The sequence below is a fragment of the Scheffersomyces stipitis genome, chromosome 2, assembly GCF_000209165.1.
Source record: "Scheffersomyces stipitis CBS 6054 chromosome 2, complete sequence".
Taxonomy (NCBI): Eukaryota; Fungi; Ascomycota; class Pichiomycetes; order Serinales; family Debaryomycetaceae; genus Scheffersomyces; species Scheffersomyces stipitis.
Genome location: NC_009042.1, coordinates 822622 through 844815, shown reverse-complemented (window position 1 = coordinate 844815; position 22194 = coordinate 822622). Strand labels below are relative to the sequence as shown.

General features: G+C 41.4%; 6 protein-coding genes across 6 annotated transcripts; 2 read left to right on the top strand and 4 right to left on the bottom strand. All coding sequences in view use genetic code 12, as the record gives it.

The window, feature by feature from the left end:
- Nucleotides 1–971: 971 nt before the first annotated feature.
- PICST_66882 (predicted protein) lies at nucleotides 972–1731 on the top strand. The gene has a single exon (XM_001382896.1). The coding sequence runs from the start codon at nucleotides 1059–1061 to the stop codon at nucleotides 1623–1625; it is 567 nt and encodes a 188-aa protein (XP_001382933.1). The 5' UTR covers nucleotides 972–1058; the 3' UTR covers nucleotides 1626–1731.
- Nucleotides 1732–1742: 11 nt separating this feature from the next.
- Nucleotides 1743–4873, bottom strand: HSR1 (heat-shock related protein). The gene has a single exon (XM_001382360.1). The coding sequence runs from the start codon at nucleotides 4215–4217 to the stop codon at nucleotides 2217–2219; it is 2001 nt and encodes a 666-aa protein (XP_001382397.2). The 5' UTR covers nucleotides 4218–4873; the 3' UTR covers nucleotides 1743–2216.
- A 5940-nt stretch (nucleotides 4874–10813) lies between these two features.
- Nucleotides 10814–14088, bottom strand: PFK1 (6-phosphofructokinase, alpha subunit). Its single transcript, XM_001382359.1, has one exon. The coding sequence runs from the start codon at nucleotides 13824–13826 to the stop codon at nucleotides 10890–10892; it is 2937 nt and encodes a 978-aa protein (XP_001382396.2). The 5' UTR covers nucleotides 13827–14088; the 3' UTR covers nucleotides 10814–10889.
- A 1667-nt stretch (nucleotides 14089–15755) lies between these two features.
- Nucleotides 15756–16499, bottom strand: PICST_4167 (hydrolase activity, hydrolyzing O-glycosyl compounds; the record flags this gene model as incomplete). The annotated part of the gene is made up of 1 exon (XM_001382358.1): nucleotides 15756–16499. A coding segment is annotated over one exon (744 nt), but the record flags the coding sequence as incomplete, so codon positions are not given.
- A 708-nt stretch (nucleotides 16500–17207) lies between these two features.
- On the top strand, nucleotides 17208–17909 carry PICST_54896 (predicted protein; the record flags this gene model as incomplete). Its single annotated transcript, XM_001382895.1, has 1 exon — nucleotides 17208–17909. A coding segment is annotated over one exon (702 nt), but the record flags the coding sequence as incomplete, so codon positions are not given.
- Nucleotides 17910–18171: 262 nt separating this feature from the next.
- ASH2 (transcription factor, contains a PHD finger motif) lies at nucleotides 18172–19599 on the bottom strand (the record flags this gene model as incomplete). The annotated part of the gene is given in 2 exon segments (XM_001382357.1): nucleotides 18172–18788; nucleotides 18807–19599. The coding sequence occupies 2 exon segments, from the start codon at nucleotides 19597–19599 to the stop codon at nucleotides 18172–18174; spliced, it is 1410 nt and encodes a 469-aa protein (XP_001382394.2).
- Between the last annotated feature and the right edge of the window lie 2595 nt (nucleotides 19600–22194).

Genomic DNA, 22194 nt, shown 5'->3' with positions numbered 1-22194 from the left:
TCAATGTATTTCAAGATAAAGTTTTAATTTCATTTCAGAACAACATAACTACGTAAAAACTGTTTTAAAACTGGATCAGTAGCTTCACAATTTGCATTAATATTCCTCTATGAACCATATAACAATATATACTGATAACTATTTAAAGAGTAAAAGCTAGATATAATAATGGTAGCCCTTTTTTTTGACGAAATCCAAGTTATATCCATAGAAATATGTGAAGAATATACCGGACTCGTTGCTAGATTAGGAAGTCCTTTTTGCAATGAATTATGATTAGATTCTAGTCTATTTACTACATAGAATTTAGATCTTTCTCAATTCTATACCGTAGACTTAAACAAATCCCAAATTCTATAATTTGCAGTTCTTATTACTAAAAATGTAATTGATTGTCTTGGAAAAGTGATTTTATCGATTATTATTAATTATTATTGCGGTATGGATCTTCTGGCCAAATCCAATGAACTTAAATAAAATGTTCAAGTTCTCGAGAGACAAAGTCCGTGATAGTTTAGTGGCTAGAATTACCGCTTGTCGCGTGGTAGACCGGGGTTCAATTCCCCGTCGCGGAGGTTGCTCTTGCGCAAATGGTTTAGTGGTAAAATCCAACGTTGCCATCGTTGGGCCCCCGGTTCGATTCCGGGTTTGCGCATTCTTTTTTGTATTTTTTGCCAGCTTCATTCACAATAGAAGACGTGGAATGGTATCTATCTCATTGTTTTGATAACTTTTAGTACTTGAGATATGTTAAGTTCTCTTAGCGGATCCTGAAATTTTTGGTGCGAAATTTTGGTGATGATCTTCGCGAAATTTAAATGTACCGATAGATGAATGGAAATATATTGAGCTCTTTTTTGGATAACCATACTTCGGTTATATTCTTAGATTTCATTACGGGCTAGTTAGATATCTTTCACGTGTTCCATTTATAGACAAATTTACCTATTGAAGCTTTTCTCATCAATTCTAGACTTATACCATATTGATTTCACATATTATACCTTATATTCACTTATTCATTGTTCTACTACTTATATATAAATCGGCTTGATAAAATGTCTAAAGTGAACAGAAGGAAGGAGATTAAAGATAAAGAAGCTCTACAAGCACGATTTCAGCTTTCCATCTCCCAGAATAATGCTAAGGCTCTCAGCTGGTTGAAGCCCAGTACATCAAAAACGGGCCAGGAACATCCAATATCCACAGAATCGTTCCTAGATTTGCCCATCATACCCAGTGGATCAAGTCTCACAACCTTGAATAATGGAAATGTGAGTAAAATTGGAGATTTCATGAAAAATGACGGAAGTATGAACGCTATAAAACAGGAATCTGGACCTCGAGCAGCGAAAAATGCTTCGAAACCCATGCTAGCATTGATGAACAAGGTGAGAGACTACAATAAGGAAAAGATAAGGAAAAATGGAGACAATAATGTTAACAATAGTGCAAGCAATCACAGCCTTAGAAACCAGAAGATTCGGAAAGTAGAAAAACATCCCCAAGACGAGGATTCTGATGACGAAAGCAGTATCTTGAAAGCAAGGTCTGTGAAGAAGGGCTCCAACATGCTCTTGGAGAACAAATTGGGCAAGAAGAAGATGAAGGGTAGACCTTTTTGACAATACTTGAACACTTTGAACTGGCTGTGGATGTTCAAATTGCATCATAATGAAGTTGATTGTTTATGGACTAAATGAATAACACGAACAAACAGTGGAGCTACATAAATAAAATTACATTCAGTTGTAGTGTATTAATGTTTTCATTAACCGGGATATGTAGACTAACTAGAGGTTTCGCAGAAATCATAGTCAATCAATTACCGTAGCACTTATGTTTTTGATGTACTAATAGAGTATCAACCAAGATTTACCAGCAGGAATATTCAACTATTATGTGACAAAAAGAGAAGATAGCCGTGAATGTTGTCTAATAATACAGAGGAGAGAAACGGCAGGGTGGGCTATTCCAACCTTTCTTCGGCAACAGCAGAGTGCCTCGTTATAAAACAGGATGCACCCGAAGGGCATCAAGAGAAGAAATAAACCTGAAGTAAGTCACTCACTTGAGCCTTGGATATGAAGTTGAGTTACAAGAATATTCAGTAGAAGTGAACGGAAAGTGCATTTTGGAGGTGACGTATTGCAGGGACTTTTTGAGGGTTGAGGGTTTTAGTTAAACAGAGAGCGATCACCTCAAACATTGGGCAATCATCTCAAACGGCGTCTTTTGCTCTCGGAGTCTTCAGACTCGCTGGCTACCGAGGTTGCTGAAGAATCACCCAAAAGTGACCTTACAGAGACCTTTTTGTTAACATCTTCTACAGACTTCGACAATGGCAGACTTGTAGAAGAGCGGTGGTCGCTCAGGGCTGTCGCATTGTAGCTAGAGACAGAAGCTTCAACTGCGCCTGAGCTAGAGATGGGTGGAGTGTCGTGAGGACTGATGGAGAAAGAGTTCTTGTGAATGAGCGGGTTGTGAGAAATCGAGCCGAACGACGAAGCACGCTGTACAACAGAAGAAGATACAGACAGTAACAGCAGCTGCGTCAGGAATACCGAATTGTGCGACGACGTTGACGATCCTATTGAATCCTGAGGGTGTCTTGGTGCAGAAGAAGATGATCCCTTGGCTGAGTTTGAGCCGTTCGAAGAACCAAAATGAAGCTCAAGAAGAGAAGGTCTCAAGCGTTCATGGATTCCATTGCTCACAGGTATAAGCGAAGGCTTCTTGACTCCGTTGGCAACAACAGGAGAGCCGGGAAGCGATGAATGCTGCTGGGGAACTGACACCTGCTGAGGAGAGGCTTCGAAGTTGGACGGTATGCTACGAGGAAGATGCTGGTGAAATGGTAGAGGTGCTGGTGCTGGCAGCTGTTGTCTTGGTGGTTCTGGTGACTGTGGGTATTTTGATACCGACACAGAATTTGACACAGAACCCGAAACCGAATGCAACGAAGAGGGCGGTGGAAGCTTGATCGACAGTCTAGAGTCCACAGAGTCCCTCAGGAAACTCGCGGTGTTGGAGTTGTTTCGAGAAAGCGGTAAGTATGATGGCGATCTGTGATGGTCAGTAGGAGGCGATACAGGGACTAAGGGATCGTAAAGAAGCGAAGGGTTACGAGGTCTATTGTCCAAGACTGGAGTAGATGCTGAAGGAGAAGATGTGCCGTTTTGGGCGGTTATAGCAGTGGTTGGTTGGTTGGTAGGGTTGGTTTCCCAGATCTTTCTGAACTGCAAGTTGGGAGCATAATGCTGAGCCTGGACGGGAATCGAGCCTGAACCAATTTTGGCGAGAGCAGGACGGACGTTGGGGTCCAGCTGGTGCCTAGAGACCACAGAAGGAGACGAATGTGACTCATCATGCGCTACAGAGTACGTGGCAGAACTTTCGGAGTGTCTAAACAGAGGATTGTTTTGGCGTTCAGCATAGCTATATCCATAGTGAACAGGATGGGGATACGACTGCGACATGAAAACTGGCTGCGGTGGCGCCGAAAGTGGTTGGTTCTGTTCTTGGAGCAGTTTGGGCTGAGGAAGAGGAAGCCCACCTGGACGAGGATAGAACTGTCCAGAGTAGGCTACCATGGGACTTCCATGAACCATGGGAGTACCAGCAGGTAGAGTAGCATAAGGAGAATCGTAGGGACCTTGTATTTGACCTTGAATGGAGTAAGACTCGTGGGGAATTCCAGGATGGATATGACCAGTATGAAGATGAGGATGAACCATCTGATGATGAAGATGGTGCGGGTGCATGTGCTGAGGGTGGGGATGGTTGGGAACTCCGTTAAAGTTGCTATTTCGTGAGCTATTCGAAGAAGGTCTTCTTTTGATGTAAATAAGCAGTGCTTCTTCACCCTTTTTAAACTTCCCGCTCAGATGCTTGAACTCCCACACGGGAGGAGGCTGGTCTGAATCTGCGTCAGCGTTTTCACCAGATGAAGCTATAGAGGTGGAGGATTGGGTAGGATCAGATACTTTATGGAATCCATACATGTGGAGCTGACGAACAAACGACGCCACGTTCCCGTGTTTGAAGTAACGGGTAAGCGAGTTTGCAAACTCCTTGCCCGGATAAAGCGCAAACAGATTGGCGTTGTTCTCAGACCACCAGATCAAGTGGGTGAGCTTAGGATCGTTAAGCATCAGATAGAGCTTGTGCACAAAGGCATTCTTTTTGACTGGTGGATCCAGTGACTTTTTACTCATGGCTGTGAAAGTGTAACGTATTCAGCTTAAATCAGCTTTAATCAACAATATTGAGCAAATTTTTGGGTGTGGTGCAGAATTGACAAATTTCTCAAATTGTTCAAAATGCCAAATTGGCTAAATAGCTAATTCTATTATTCACGACGGCTAAACGATGGAAATTTAACGTAGAACAAAGAACGGCAGGGTTAAAGCTAGATGGTCCAAACTATATGGACGGTATCTACAAACTAGCTAGAAACTTCAGACCGGTTCTGAGGCAAGTATGGCGCTGCCTATGATGATGGATAAAAAATTAGCGCTTGAAAAATATGGGGAAGCGCTGTAAAACTTTGATCAGACAAACTAGGGGATGCAAAGCAACAATTGCAGATGATTCCCTTTGTGCGAGGAGCTCCTTATTAGTAGATGTTTGTCTCGATAGCAAAGCTATGTCTTCAGATTTTTCTGTCAATCAGGCAGAAACGGCTCTCTTTTCCGATGTGAAACTGTCAGAGTTCTATTTTTTGTCGATGGCTATTCGCTAAGTTTTGGTAGTAGCGGATCTTCCAACAGACGGCGGCAGCAATGGCGGAGGGATGCCTGTCAGTCAAACTCACGGGGTGGCAGCAGAATCAACAGTCCTACTTCGTCTATCTTTTCGAGGCCTGAAGGTGTATCAAATGAGGATGGATAGTAGATTAAATAAATGATTCTAGAGGAGGATAATTTGCTAAAATAAAAATCAGAATCAAGGAAGCTTGCCTGCACATGGGGTTGGTCTTTCGAAATAAATAAAAAAAAGTAGACTCAACTCCAAAAATAATATCAGAAGGAATAATACATATATTGCAGGACCATGCCATAAAATAATTCATTTATCAAAATAAAGCGATATTTCCTTCACCAACTTTGTGCAGGGTATTTTCTACTCATGCGCATGCATTAAAAGTATTATTTTATTTGTTTTTCTGGTCGTTATTTTTTGGCACCGGTACACACTGAGCTGTCGAGTCTCGGTCTTTATACTGTATGCGGTACATATACATATATGTGTAGAAAAGAATGTCGTCTCTATCTAAGTCTCCCTCCAGGTTGCTGCACCTGATGCCAATCTTATATGTGAGTGCAATTTTTTACTTTTTAGTTATTGGTGTCGATTGCTTTTGAATTCGGTCCTTCTTAATCCGCTGTCTTGTTCTATTCTGGACTATCCTGTTGTTTGAGGTTTTTCTGCTGGCACTTGCTTTCACCGCCTAAAATAGAAGCTGTCGTCTATTTGATCTAGTTATTTGGGTTCATGTAGTTATTTGCCGCGGATAGACAACGGCACCGCTTGCCTGCCAAATGCACAATCCTGGTTCCACTACTTCTTGCATCAACTTTTGCCGGCCCTAAAAAAAAAAATTGATCTAGCATTTTATGTGCATTATACAAATTACAGAGTGCTGCGAAATTCGCATACAATTTATTGGTGACGAATGGAGATTGGGTCTTGGAAAATTCTACAACTTGGAGGTAGGTCTAAACAAATAAAGGAAATGAGGAAACCGAGCTCATAAAAAGATACATTACAAGAATGAAACTTGACAAATTGGGTAGCAAATGGATAAAGTCACCAGGCTACGACGGTTTTGGACAATTCTTCTTCTGTTTGATTTAAACTAAGTCTAAAAAAGTACTAGTTGAATCGAACGTTCTCGATGTAGAGAACCTTCTTCAGGAGATTCACATGTCTCTCTAGTGCAGTTGATGGAAAGAAATGAGTTAGCCTAAGAACTTTGATAAGGAATACTAGGAAAAACTTTGTCTACTTCCCTTTCATCTTTCATCTTTCATCTTTTAACTTTCGATTTAGGGATAGTACAATAAAATGTTCATCTCCCTAGATCTGATTCATATGAATCATAGATTTGATAAAAATTCCAATAGTTTTCGAGGCTCAATGGGTTCTAGCAAACTGAAAATATTCACTTCATATTGGATTCAAAATGGCAGAGTTTTCCACGAACTTCATTGTTCTCGTCGTGAACAGTGAACTCAAACATTTCAGCATAGTAATAGACTTTCGGAGTAACAGCTTTTCCACTAAGATAAATTCTGTTAGTCAGGGATGCACGGATACGAATGTCCAAATGAATTCATTGACTCGTTAATTTTTGCTGAACAGCGCTTATTCTTTCTCGCCATGGCATTTACGAAACCTTCTAGAATCTCCTTCTTTTATGAAAGTGCAAGTTTAAGCTACCAACTGAACTTAATTTGTTGGGTAAAGTTGAATCATTAATCTTCCACGTCATATTGATGAAAAATCAAGGCTGAATTCTCGCTTTACATCCAAATGTAGATTCAATGTCCTTATATCTTCTGGTGTGCATTCGAACACCGCAAGCTCTTGCGACTTGCCCCATCTCATTGGATCCATAACGGGCTTGGGGATTACCAAGATGACAGTGAACAATATGTAGCTAGAGTATGGCAATGAAAAGAGTTTGAACTATCTTCTATCAGCAATTTTTCAGCAAAATGTCACTGTCTACACCAAATTTTGACATGGGGCCCCGTTATACAAAAAATTAGGAGTTCCAATTGCGACATTTTTGTTGTAATACCATGCATCATGAAGGTCACAAAAATTCTTCAGTTAACAGAATTACTTCGAGTAGAAATAAAGGGCGTCGGTATTATATTTTTTATTTATTTACGGCCATATTTGACGCTATGTTTTCTCTAAGCGCTGCCCTCAGCTCCCCTATTGAAGCAACAAGGATTCCGCTTATGATGTCAAAAGCTTATGCTTCTTTACCAATGTCGCGTTTTTCGCTACGCAAATGCTAATTTTTTGTCTGCTTATTTATTTCGCAACCTTAATTATATATGTGCATGATGTGTAAAAATATTGATATCCTAAAGCGTAAAGGGGCCATACAAAGCTTGTTTACAAGATCTATGGCAACAATTAACATAATATACAAGCCAAAATAGTCATGAGCATGCTTTTTTACATTGGACCATGAACATTAAACTTTCTGCATTATGTAGCTTTCAATTGAATAGCGTGGTATCTTTCACTTAGCGTTAATCTTTAAATCGAATCTTTTGACGAGATGCAATCACAGATTGATTAGTTTCTCTAAACGATCTGCGTGTATAGGAAGTGGGTACTTTTCTATCACAGTTTCTATTATGATTGGCAGAGGGTGGAACGAAGGAGAATCTGCCGTCTTACTTCTTCTCTACTGACCCTTCATGTGTTCGAAGCAAATTGCAAAAAACCACTCTTTTCTAAGTTTATGTATGAACGCACTCTCCTATTTGCTGTCCCAACTGACGTGGTACTTCTTAATCTGGGCGTACTATATGACACACCCCGCAAACATTATTCTTATAGAACTTCAAATGAAGCATAAAATCACACACGTAGATTGACTTTCTAACCCCCGCTATCGGCAATTTTTGACCGAGGTTACTACAAATTGAAGTAGAGTTTTTGGCGCAGATATTCTTTACGACCCTGATTAATATTTGCAGGAGACCCGTTATTTCTCTCTTCTCTTCACTTAAACCTTCTGCCAGATAAATAATCCCCCTACAATAAATAGAAGTACGTTAGGTTTTCAGAAGGTTTATAATTAGTCTTAAGACGTATTAAAGAACAATATTCTGACTTCGATATTAAAGACGTCAAAAACACTGTTGTTCATAAGAGGAATGTTTAGGCGATCGAAGATTTAGAATCCATGTAGCACAATATTGTGAAACAAGGGCTTGCGCTACATGGCGGCTATGTATTTCCCTCATGCCATAAGGACAACACGTCTAATGTGGGACCCCCCTTGTATTGGCCCCTAATATGTTGGATTATTTTTCCGCTTCTTAAATTTCCATTCCATACAATTTAATGACGTTAGAAAATTGATATTCAGTGTAATATTACTAGCTTGTAGCGAGAAATAGGAAAAGGACAAGAAAGAACAATAACCACGACCGGAAAATATTCTACAATATTTTGCAATCTTAAGTTGTTCACTCGCTGTTATCAAATAAATTCCTGTGTTAGTTTCCTAGATTTTTGAGTAGACGCCGCTGCCAGTATTGAGAGGTGAAGTTTAACTTTAAAAGCTACAGCGACAATCCTATCGTACCCACATAAGCCCGCTAATCCTAAATACATGAAACATTCGTTATCAATTGGACCAACTCGCTTGCATATCTAGGTTAAACTTTACCCGCTTCTCCGCATTTGAGCATTTTCAATAGATTTCGGCGCCCCTTGTACAGAGATAGCTTTTGTACCTGGCATCATTCATAGACTCAATATGACGTTTCCGCTGCCCAAGAGAAGAATTAGTCGATATTTTTAGAGTGGACCCAATATATGAAGAGAAAGCACGACTTCGTATACTTCGGAAAGCGATGCATTCGCTGGACCGTTCAGGCTTGCGAAAGATATTATTTTCTGACAAGGTGTGCACACACTCCAAAAGTATGTGCATGATGAATAAAAAATATGGCACGCAACAATGACTAGAGTGGCACTAATGCGTAGACTATATGTAATTCTCGTTAAAGTTTAAAAAAATGAGAACAATAGTGAAGATTATCCCAGTAGACACGCTTACTCTACAGGTTTGGTACAAGTGTGCATATGTCGATAGGGAAGTTTCGGTATTTTCATTTTTCTCTACGGTATACGTTAGCTGACGATTTGCTGATGATGCCGATAAATATAATTTTTTGAGTAGTGTCAGGCGTGGTCCATTATGAGATGTCATAAAGTGTTCTGTTTCACTTTAGGCCATTTGTATGATTCATAGTTCGCGTCGGCTCAAGCTCTGCCTCGCACATAAAATGTCGCGCAAACGGGAGCGACATTCTCTGGATACAACCGCATAAAGGCATTCCCGCACCACAGGCACCGCAGACTAAGTGGCATTCATAGAAAGAGTACCAACAGATTGCCACTTCATGATGGCAACACATCAAGGCTTTGACACGTCACCTAGAGACGGAGCAGGAATACGAGAATGAGAGAAGGTTTGCTGTGCTGTGCTATTTTTTGGCCAATTACTTCTGTAGTGCTATTCTGACCTGCGAAATGCAGACTGCACCACGAACAAATTCGATCATTGCAAGTGTATGTCCTACCTTACTTGTCATGCATCTGGCGTCAAAAATTTTAAGTTGAAGGGCACAGTAAAAGGTTATTTATTAGTATTAAATAGTTGGGGGCCAGCTCAGTAGATTATCTATTTCGTAGGAGCCGCATATGTTCTCTTGGGTTTACGACGACAACGACCCTTTTCTCCAGAAAGAGCTATTTCCTACAAAAAAAGTGGGCGTGCGCACACTGAAACTAAATCATTATCTGTAAATCGCATCTCCTTAGGGAATTGTATTACGTGATCACCAAGATATGAACGTATGATCGTTTCACACCGTCGCCAGAAAGTGATAAGCAATTTTCGTGGACAATTGTAACACAGACTGAGGGCAATTTGAGTTTACAAGGAGCTGCACTTTATTAGAATTACGCAATCTGGGATTCCAGCAGGTGTAATTGCGCATATGGTTATTTTGCGCCGTTCTCTGGGGCTGAAAACACCGTAATCGTTCTCCGTAATCGTTTTCTTTGTAAGGCGAACAATAGGCCCTAAGAATATGTGTCGTTCCTCTTGTGAATCCAATAGCTCCGTTCTGGGACGTGCGGAGATATTAAGATATTCCAAATAATAACTTCGGACAGATAGACGATAAGGTGGAAATAAATTGGCTACGCTTGTAATTGAGCCTTAACTCTAATCAATTTGTGGTAAGAAGGCCAAAAAATATTCGACACTGAATATTCTTCACAAACGGCGCTCGTTCTAGAAAACTAGTCGTTTCATCCTCTCTTTTGGACATGTCAGGGTATTTTTGGGCTCCGCCCTCAGATCCTCGGTAACAATAATTTTTGTCAAATGGGCGGCCTCCAACAGCTTTCCAACCATACTTCCGCTGCGTAGCCTACAACTATAATTTAGACACCACGGAAGAGTGCCTCCTCAAAATGTTAAGCTTTGTGTCAACTCTGTGGATTCGAACTGATGTCGAAGATTCTCTTCATTCCCATGCCACCAGCCGCTTGATGTCCTCTAATTTACCCCGGAGAACAAAATTCCTATTCCGGCGAGCGCTCACTGGATATTATGAGCATGTACGTTCGTTTTATTTTCCATACTGCTGTACATATTTTTTCCCATTTGTAAATGAGAATATACACCAGGCTTACAGCCGGGACACTTGCGTTCTCATAAATACTGAGCCAATCGGGCCAGGTGAATCTCTTCGTGCCATTTTTGGAGCCTGGAAACATTCCCTGGTTGCAAGAACTTTTTCCGTGTAATTTAGAATTTTGTTCAATTGCCAAACGCCCATTCAAACCCCTGAGCCAGGGATGTTCCGAAGCCAGTAAAATACAAAACGACACTTGGCCACTCCAACCTGGTAATTACACGGAACAATATTAGCCCATTCCGCTGACAATGGTTCCGACCAAAATTTTTGGCAAGCAAGTCTATGCGTTAAGCACCCCATCTTGCATTACTTTCGCTAGGCACAAGATATTTGTTAACAGCTAACAAAGTCATGTATGTGTATTAATATTTTATAAAGAAATGAACGTTATTTTCGCAGCATCCAGACAAGGGTAATCTAAAGCAACTTTACCGACTGCTTCTTGGCTCGCAAATTGAGGCGACCACTCAACATGTCGCTTACATCAGACATGTCCTTCCAGTGGACGGTCTTACCCTTTCTCAACTTTATATTGGCTTCGTTCTGGTATAATTCCTTGACCGATGTAAACTTGACCTGGGCACCTTGGATGCCAATGACGACAGACGCAGTCTTCTCGTAATCTACAATAGCCGGGTCTCGTTCACACGAGCCATTCCACTCTTCAATATATTGAACGGATTTTACTGCAAATTTCACAGCATTAACTCTGTCGGCCGAAGACGGAGTAAAGCCTTGCTGAACATGCCCGGGTATTGCCGTTCTTGTTTCGAATCTGCCCTTAGCATTTTCTTTGATGATGTCTGCGATTAACTCGGTCGAGTATACGGTACTAGCCTGCTCGTTTCTGATCAACATCTTACCGTTGTTGTCTTCACCTCTGTCATGGGCAAAAACGTTGAACAATAAGTCTATATCCTCTTGTATAGTTCTTAAGTTTATCTTGGATTCGGGGGCATATGTGGCCATAGCACCTGTAATTAAACCAGTGTAGGCTGCAACGTAACCAGAATGTCCCCCTTGCACTTCTACAACGAATACTCTTCTTCTCGACGATGAGGCTGACTGCTTGACGGCATCACAATACTTAACCAACTGGTTCAAACAGGTATCTGAACCCAAAGAATACTCTGTTCCAGGCACGTTGTTAGAAACCGTAGCTGGAATAGCTACTTTGGGCATTGCAAATATAGGATAACTGTCGTCCTTTTCGTTCAACTCGTTCAAGGCAGTAAAGGCCTCGAAACCTCCAATGATAATCAAACCTTGCAAATTGTACTTTTGCAAATAGAAAGCAACCTTCCCGTAGTTTTCCGAGGGCAAAGATCTGTTGGTTCCAATTTCCGAGCCACCTCTGTTGTGCCAGTCCTCGACATCAAGCCACTTCAATTCCTTGACTATTCCGTCCTTAATTAAACCGGAGAAACCGTTTTGGATTGCAAACAACTTGTGACCACGAGACAAACTGTACAAGGCAGCAGCTCTGGTAGCGGCATTAAGACCAGACGAAGCAGCTCCTACATGGATTACACCGATGTTCAACTGCTTGTCTTTAGGTAATTCAGACAGACCATCATCATCTACAGAGGTAGACAAGAAGTGAGAGTATGCGTCAGCAAACGAAGTATCCCTCAAGCTCATAGCCCTGTCGAAATCCTTGTTTTCAATTGCTGTGGCCACAGACTTGGTCAATCTCACAGCTTCCACCAAAGGTTGTCTGACGATCTTATTCTCAAAAACACCAATCATTGGAGAGGGTGTTTCAGGAGTAGACTCAAGAACAGCCTTGACAGCATCTACACCTTGTAAGGTAGCAAGCATTCTGTCGTAAGCTACAGCAGTACCACCTCTTTGCACATGGCCTAAGGTGGTGATTCTGGTGTCCAAACCCAACTCGACCAAGACGTCTCTGACCTCTTCCGAAGAAATGGGATTCAACTCGTCATCGATGGCTCCCTCGGCCACAATGACAACCGTCTTTCTTCTTCCTTTTTCTCTGTGGCGCTTGCAGACCGTCTTCAAGTCGTCGTGCCACTTGCCAGCCCTGGGAGGTCTTTCAGGAATGAAGATGAAGTCAGCTCCAGTACCCAACCCAGACATCAAGCCAAGCCAGCCACAATGTCTACCCATAACTTCAACAACAAAAGCACGGGAATGTGACTTGGCCGTAGCGTCGATGTAGTCCACCATCTCGGTGATTCTCTCTAACGCCGAATAGGCACCAATTGTTGCATCTGTACATGACATGTCGTTATCTATAGAGCCCACCAATCCTACAATGGTGAGGTGTCTGTATGGGGCGACCTCTTCTTTGGTCAAACGAGCAGTTTCTATCAATTCGTCAAGCAAAGAAGGCCACTCGCTTCTGAACAAATCAGCACCAGTCAATGAACCATCACCTCCACACACAATAAGAGCATCAATTCCGTTGACAATCATATTGTACGCACCAGACAATCTGCCTTCACGTTCCTTGAACTCCATACATCTGGCAGTACCAATGTTAGTCCCACCGTATGACAAGTAGTTTCTGACATCTCCCCACTCCATCTTCTTCAAGAGGTCTCCACCTTTAACCAAACCCGAGTAGCCTTCGTAGACAGCAAACATGTCACATCCCAAAAAGATTCCGGCTCTGACAACAGCTCTCACAGCAGGGTTCATACCTGGAGCATCACCTCCAGAAGTCATGACGGCGATTTTTTTCTTTCTGATTGTCTCCGAAACCGACTCAGAATATGTCGAATCGACTTCTGAGGACTTGGACAAATCCCGAAGAAGCTGCTGAGACTTTATCGTTAAGTACTCGTCCGCAGAACCGAACGACTCCTTCGACAACGGGTTAGCGGTGCTGGAGAAGATCAACACGTTACCTAGGGGGTCCTTGGTGTCAATTTCGCCTTCTAATTCTACGAAGGTCCACTTCAATTCAGTTAAAATAGCCTTAATTTGCTTCAAATCGGTACTGAAAAAGCGAAACTTTTTAACGACATCACTGATTACGTTCAAATTCGACAACCGAATCTTGATTAAAGTAGAATCACACAATTTTTCGCAGTTATCACCATCGTATACAGCCAATTCCTGCCAAGGAGTCACATTTCCATTGCCATCTAGGTTCTGCAAAGGAAAGGATTCAAGCCAGACCTCTCTCAAAGAGTCGTTAGAAACTCCCAAATGCAAGCGTGGGTTGTTGGAGGCCGAAGCAGCACCGTTGTTGGACACTTTCGAGAAATTTTTCAGCAATTTGAAGCCGAATCTGGTGTAGAATTTAGCCAACTTCTCAAATTTCGTTTGATCGTTGGTGACAATCAGAACGAAGCTGAGGCCCTGGATCGACTCTGGAACAGGCATCGTTAGTTTGAAGTATTATGCTGGACTCGATCAATACTAAAAACGTTCAAAAAAAGTCGATGTTGATTGACTTAGAAGTTCTGGAAGTGAGTTTCAATCGGAATCTATCAGGGGTTGATAACGAAAAAGATAGACTCAAAAAAGGTTTCGAAACTTCAGCTGTGAATTCAATTGACTGAACACCGTGCCGAGAGCGAACTACTGAACGAAGTAAAGCCTGTTTATATAATTCAACGCAGAATTGAGACAAGACCGATCTGCTGATGAGTCCTGACAGAGAAGATTAGTTCAGGAATTATTGACATCAGATGACGGAGTAAAAGATGCCGAGCTCACGTGATCCTCCAATTAATCCGGGTGTAGTATGAGCGATGGGCTCTGCGGAAGATTATCTGTGCTAATTGTGCTATGGATGCAAAAAGTCCACTGTGGGACACACGTAAAGTCGAAGTCTCTGCAATTCTATATATTGAATATTATGATGATACTCTGGCTCTTTCGCTGCTTTCACTGATAATATAGCAGAATATAATCGTGAAGAATTCTTTGCCCTACTTAGCTGAAGCCTATTCCTCCAATATTTCCACGAACTATTACTTCCTACTATTATTTTACTACGCCATCCATCTATTTCTGGCAATACCGTTCATCACTTTATTAATCCTCTACTTATTGACCTTACCAAATAACACTACTCTTTGTTGCTATTTTTTCCCATTATTCTGCACGGTGTGCTAACTCTTTACACAATTCCAAAATGTGCTAATTTCTATGCCATACCAGCTCCGTTACGGACTATTGAAACTATGAAAAGTTCACTCCGCTATTTTTAACGTATCTGGAAGTACGAGACGACCTAGACTTAATTACACATCCTGGTAGAAGAGTCTTACATTGTAGTGTTCGCACATTCTCAAACCATAACCTTATTGTTATTTTCCATCTGCGAGATTCATCTAATTTTCCCTACATCTTTTTCAATCTGCTCAGACGACATGCGAGATGGTTTTTCTGCCAACAAAGATCTTCTTGCGTAGATCAAGACATAATAGAGCTGAATTGTTCTTCAGAAAGGCGAAGCTTAACCCGAAAGTAAATTCGAAAGTTTATTCTGGACAATATAGTTTATAAAAAATTCTTCAAGAATGTTAACCAAATATATCCTCTGCGCCTCATGCCCACCGATGTGTGCATGCAAAACCTAGTTCCAATTATAATTCTAGAATGACTACTCTGGTAACCAACAACGTTATAGCTAGCCTGGTAAATATTTATTTCCCGTTTGGAAGTGATGAAAAATTCGACGATCGCTATAATTGTTTCGTCTCTGTAGAGAGAATTTGCGTAGTCTACATTGCTATTGTTAACCTATTTCTGCTACCATCTCTCCAACACCTTCTGTAATTTAACATTCAACTTTAAATTGCAAGAAGTTCTTGAAATTTGCAGAAGTATTAACACAAGAGAAGTCGGATATCTGGTTATTTTTTTGTTTCTCCAATAGCCTCATATTAAGAGAAGTGGAAAGTCGTTCTTATCTTGTGAAGATCTGCTTGTTCTATTGTGTTCCTACATCCACAAAACTATAAAAATGCTCTCCAATACGAGAACATAGACGACTTTCAACAATGAGTTGGAGATTTGGGACGATGTGCTGGTGGCATCGAGCGATCTATTAAAATACTGAATAAACTTGTTTGAGGGGAATCTGTCGTTCCCATCTCCAATCGCCGTTTCACCCTTACTGATAATTGCAGTCGGAGTAGTAATTGCAGATGATTCCTCACCTCCTGTCTCGAAACTCAAAATAGATGTGGTAGGATGATCGTCCAGTTCTTGAGAAATCGATGACATCACGGTATCTGTGCCTAGAAGCTCAGATTCTGAAACTGGATTTGGGTTCAGCGTAGTTGGGCTGGGCATTTTCCCGTAAATGGAACCTTGATTGGACCTGAGCTCAATCCACTTACCATCCCAGGAATTCCCATAATTGTACTCAATACCTGTAGAATAGTCCATAGCGTACATGTTTTTCACGTACATAGAAAATGGTAGTTGTGTGTATTGGGTGATCCCTCCCGCCCAATCGATGGTGCCTTGTTCGTTATCAGGGTCTCCTCCTGCCCAAAGACTGAACTTGATATCCATGGGAGAGTTGGGGAATCCATGGGGTGTGTCGTTGGTTAGAGTTCTTACTGGAACCCCATTTAATGTCCATATGAGTTTTTGAGGAGTCCATTCGATTCCATACTTGTTGAATTCTTGCATTGGAGGAACTGGCATCGGATGATATCCACCTCTATCGTATGTAGTTGTATTCCCTTTGACGAAGAAGTTGGTCTGGAACTCGTAGATATCACCACCAAATACTTCAGCAACATCAATCTCATCCAAGTCGTCACTCTGAAGATAGAAGGAACTAATGATTCCCGTTCCTGCAGCAGCTTTTATTTCAACCTCAACTTTGCCATAAAGGATATAGAAGTTGGACACAATGGAAGGGTTGTCGAACCGTTTGGTCATAGTAAGTTTGGCACCATTATCACAGTACAGAATTCCTGGAGAGTCTGCTAGTGGCCTGAATCGTTTGGAACTGGATGTGAACGGTTCAAATATGGATGTTGCTAGAGCGGCGTCTCTGGCAAAGCACTTCTTGTCGGTGTTGGGATTACAGGGTGGCGGTTCTGGACCACTGGATGCACTAGCGATAGTTGCCAATGCAAGAATCCAGTAGAGGACGTTCTTCATGGCGAAATTGCTTAATATAGATGAATAGCGATAAAGATAAGAAAAATTGATTTAGCTGCAAAATGGAAATACTGAGAAGTTGCAGCTATTTGTGGACTGTGCGGCTCAAGGGTTGCATAACAGCAGGCAACTATAAGAGAAAGGGGGTGAAAACTTTTAAGCGAGTCAAAATAATAAGACGAATACGAATGCATTCAAGCAGAAGGCAGCAGGAATTGGATAGTAAGATATCTTTAAATTTTTGAATCCGGCCATTTATCTTCTTTACCCAACTAGTATACAATTTAGGTGCACAGAGAGACTGAGAAACTGAGAAACAGCCAACGAACGAATATCAAACGCAACTGTGACCAAAATGTCCCACCACACGAAACTTTTATAGAACGCAGAAACACTTCATCTTTTTGAATCGAAAAATCGGAGTCTTCATTTTGCAGACTAGTCCTTATTATTTCTCCGTGAAAATTCTCCATAGTTAATTTATTTTGTTAGTGAGACGCGCCGAAATCAGATTTTCAGAGCGCAATATTGAAAAGTACAGTTCGTTCTTTAGATCTCTTTCTGTTCCCATCACACTATCACACTTCACCATTTCACTTCTTCACTTATTTCACTTCTTGATATAGGCTCGTTATGAGTGAAATTGACAGAGTTCTCCTCACATATTTGCGATCAGTCAAAGCTATCAGTCATGGATCTTTAATTGAAAAATTCAGTTATATTCTCACAAACCTTTCAAACTCAGAAGACCTTCTGAACCAGCAACTCGATCTTCTGAACCAGCAACTTGAGCCACTTCTTGACAAACACATTGCATCCATCAATACAAATATAACCCAGCATGGCTTCAAAATCGACAGGAGAAAAGACGAAATTTCTGGGGTTCTCTACTTTGTCTTCATCAATTCTATACTGGATGATGTTATCAACCTGAGCAGCAACTACACAGTACCTGAACTAGACACTATCAAACGGATCATCGCCGAACTTGTAGAGGCTTACGGATTCCAGTTCCTGATCGGGAGAGTCAATGCCAAACAACGAGTGGCTTCCAGTTTGAACAAGTCGCTTGCCGAAGCCGATTTCTTCGTAGATAGACTTATAGATGACGGCTGGTTTGTGTCTACTAAGGATGAACGACTTTTGCTTTCGATACGAGCCTTGAGTGAATTGAAAACGTACTTAGTAGACACGTTTGGAACTACTGCCGATGCCGACGGTGGAATCATGCATTTATGTCAGCATTGTAAAGAGTTGGTGACCTTGGGAAAAACGAAGTTAGAAGGCGACATCAGATTATCGTTCCATTATAAATGCTACGACGTGTATTCGAGAGCTAGAAACGTCAAGTTCGACCCATCACAGACAGAGATGGAAAGAATTGGAGTAGACGTAGGAACGTTGTGAATGAAAATTATGACTGCTTCTCAACTATCAATACTGAGACTGAAGTTCCTAGTGATTCTATTCAAAATTTAAATCTGGTGACCTGTTGACTACAATGATTCATAGTACAAGATGAAATCAAGATTTACTTATAGTCTAAACGTCTATTTTCATACACAGACTCGTTCATTCAAGTATCTACATGACAAAGCTATATGTCAAAGCTATCAAGATACTCACCTTCGACTTCGTCGATAAGGTCCCAGTACCATTCTTCTACTACCGCTTCGTTATATCTGTCGCTCAAAGGCTTGACTCCTTCTTCAACTATCGGAAACTTGAAATCAGGTCCAGCATTGATGCCAACAATTCCGTTCTGAAATACAGACATCATGGGGTAGTAGCCAAGTGACCCGTCGTCGGTATTTCTGTAATTAGGATTCTGTTGCTGCTTTGTATTAGGAGCAATATTCAAGTCCTCGTTATCGATGTCTGTGGGAAGAAACGAGTATAGATCATGTACTGTTTCCTTCTGTTCAATGCCGTTCTTGAAGATCCGAATTCTCAGCTGGGGAATAACAGGAATCACATTATTCTTCTCCTGGACGTTGCTGTTCTCAAGGACAGCTTTCTCACCAAATATTGTGACTGGATTTAACAAATGGTCCATGATCTTGGTATTTGTATATTCGTATTGTTCGTAATACAACGCACCTTTGTATCTTATGGGAATCTGGTCCCGAAGTATATTACCCTCACAGTAGAACTTGTCATTTTCCTCCACTACATCCTCCTTCTTTGCAGTCTTCTTCTTTTTCCGCTGGTGTTCTTCTTTGATTTCCGTACCATTCTGTTCTGAAGCTGTGGCAATCAAGCTCTTTTTGGCGCCGACAAAGTCGTCTACTGCCTTCTTCTGTACTTGCAAAGATGGAAACTCTACAAGAAAGCCAACAATGTCACCGGTTTTAAACCCTCCTTCTACATAAGGCTCCTTGGGTCTACTCAATGTGATGAATTCACCATTTACATCCCTCAAACCGTAACTATAGCCGTCAAAACCTACTGGGGCATCCAAACTGGCTTCCTTTCTTCCAAGACCAATTCTCACGTGAGATCTCAGATCTCCGTCGTTAGCCTTTACAATATTAAACTCAAAGAAGTACTTTCCTTCACGAATTCCACAATTGGTCCGTACTGACCTCCAGCCCTGCTGCGTCGAAACCAATTTCATGTCCTCGGTGTGAACTACTCCTGGTGCGATGTCGAAGTAGCTTGGCCCTACTTCATAAGGAGGCATCTCTGTAGTCAGATACAAGTTAGATACAAACAAAGGATTCGGCCTGCAAGGTTTATATTTGAATCCTCTCCGGTTGTGTGGATTTTCTTCCGATTGGTAGAACACCTTTCCATCAATTTCGTGAACGACATTCATCCCTAGCCCAGTGCTGGAATTGAAGAGATCCAGACTCTTGAATGGAACTGGTTTGAGTCTTGGATGAACCACCACATTGTGCTGACGTTGTTTGAGCTTCAGCTTCTTCTCTATCTCCTCTTCTTTCTGTCTTTCTTTCAGTCTCGTAGAGTACGTATGCGTTGATGATGCATCTGCTGTAGACTCCGAGCCTGGTACCGAACTCATGTTCACGGTCGGCTTGTTCTCGATTTCGACCCGCACTCCTCCATTTTCGGCCGAAACATCGCCCACGCCTCCTTCTGCTACAATTGACCCCTCTGGCCTTGTCAGAATGTCGCTCTCCTCCATTTTTGCAGCTGGTTCTTAAAATAACGAATCGGAATAAACCAAAAGTAGTAGGTGACTATTTTTTTATTTTTGAAAGTTTGCCCTGGCGTATCGTTCCTGCATGTAATGACGCATCTTCGGCGAGTAGCTAGGTGCCGACGACATTTGGCAAACCAATCTTTCTGCCCTAATCCGTCTATTTCTACGTGTTCCTAGATGCATTCCTTTTCTTTCTTGATGATAAAATGTTCGGCACTTTGCTCGGGAGCCTCTTCCAATATTCTGAACAAAATTTTGTTGGTATTTTTTGCAACGAGCAGGAAAGAAGGCTAGAATTTCGCAGCTCCTGCCAGAGAAAAGCAGAGGAGTATGAATATACGAGGCTTCGGCTTATCTAAATGCACATATTACACGCCATGAGAGCATCACAATACACTGGTCCAGTGCCCATACTATACTGATACACTGTATTGGTCGGGAATGATCTCGATCATTTCGGCGTAGACAAGTGTGTAAAAGTCATCGCAGCTAGAGAATGTAACTATAGCTTCTTCAGATTGTTGACAGATAATGAAAGATCTGCGGATCTCTATGAGCATTTCTGCATTTTGCATATTCTGTTCTGCGCCAGAGATGCTGGTACCAACATTGACGCCGGAATTCGGTCGAGATGGCAACATGAGAATTTATTTCTTTGTGAGCCTAATTCGTTTTTGAGGCTCTTGTCCAGGGTCTTCTCTCGTATTATAATGTTGTGAATTCTTCTTTAAATTGTGTACCACGATTCTCTATTAATCCAATATATGTTTCAAACAATTTGCTTCTTTACTTTGTACCTATTGCATAAAATGATGTGCATGGGATCTCGTATTTTTTAGGGCCAATGCACAATCTCTTTTTTCGTCAAAAATTAGGTTTAAGGGCTATCCGCCCGAGACGGAAATCGAAGATTTTCATCTATTGCGGAAAAAATCACTTGCAGATCCTCTTCAACCTTTCACTCTTTTCTATGGAGAAGCTTCGATAGAATCCATCAAATGTTGTCCCCGTACTCTATTTAGTAATTGAAAGAAACAACTCAATGGTCTGAGAGGTCACTTATCTCTCCTGTCAATTGAATCTCTCAAGCAAGATGTAGCCCAGTCTCGACATGGACATATGCAACCCTGGAATAATCATTCTGCCAGTACGCATCCACTGTGCAGAGTTGTCTGAAGCAAACGACGTTACTAACTGAACCAATAGCGATATAACATTATGCACGTAGCAACCGCTCGGAGAACCCACCGGTGGAACGCCTTACTTTTCTTTCTCTGACAAATACCGAAGCGGATCTAGTCCCATCCCCTCGATGTCAATTTCCAACTGTTGATCTCTTTTATTCTCTCTTCAATTTACGAATAATCGGTGGTAACAATCAACTTGGACAGGTCCTTCCAGTACAATCGCTATGTAGTGGTTGAACAATGATTTGAGAACGGTTCGATATCGTTCCGAAGCCCGGCACCGCGCTTTGGGGACAAACTGATGAACAATACATACAGAAAATATTGGCCTGCAAAATGCACACATATAGAGATTGTTTAATTACCTCCCCTGAACTCCGAGGTGGTGGTAAGGTATAATGTTATTATCTACGCATCTTTATGTACGGTGAATGCACCATGCTGGTCTTTGTTCACCAACAGTACAAAGCGCCAGGTGCTTGCTATCCATACGTGACAACACGTTAGAAGACGTACGTCATGATGCACTTGGATTATTTTTGACATCGCAAGATCTATAAAAAATCAACTCAATAAATTGTTAAGCCGGCTCAATCATTATCCCACGAGCGGCTAGGTGCACTACATCCAAGCGGCTACATCTTTATTTTAGTAAAGAATTGGTAAGCATAGCTATCCGGCATTTGTTCAATACGAAGTGTCGAATGTGGCAGCCATCGCTCTCACGACCTCACTCCTTCTAACAAACGACCCTGCCTAAAAGCCCTTTACAAACCCTCAATTGTATAATTTGATATCCATTGTCTTCATTTGACGGCTAGGGCTCAGATCCATATCCATGTTGTTTTTACATCACCAAGTCGGCGTCCATAGCCACTTTTGATGGCTAACAATGGGTTAAATTCCCTCAAATTTCCTCCTAGTTCTCTTTGTTAAATGTAGACCCCACACAATTAGTCTTGTGTACCGCTTGTACTGATTGCACAGCACAAGAAAATAGAAGAGAATTCCCCTCCTTTGATCACTCTTAAAGTGAATATTTATATTTGGAATATTTACAGTTGAAATTCGTAAATACACACGAATTTGAAAGCAAATGGGATTCGTAAATGAGCCAAATGTGGATCGCTGCTAAATTTTATTCGGAAAAAAATCTCATATTCCGTAATCGCTTCAGCAAGGAACTTTGTGCTATTTCTTGTAATGTATCTACTTTTAATTTATCTTCAAGTCCCAACTTATTAAGGTCAATTACGCCAAGGACCGT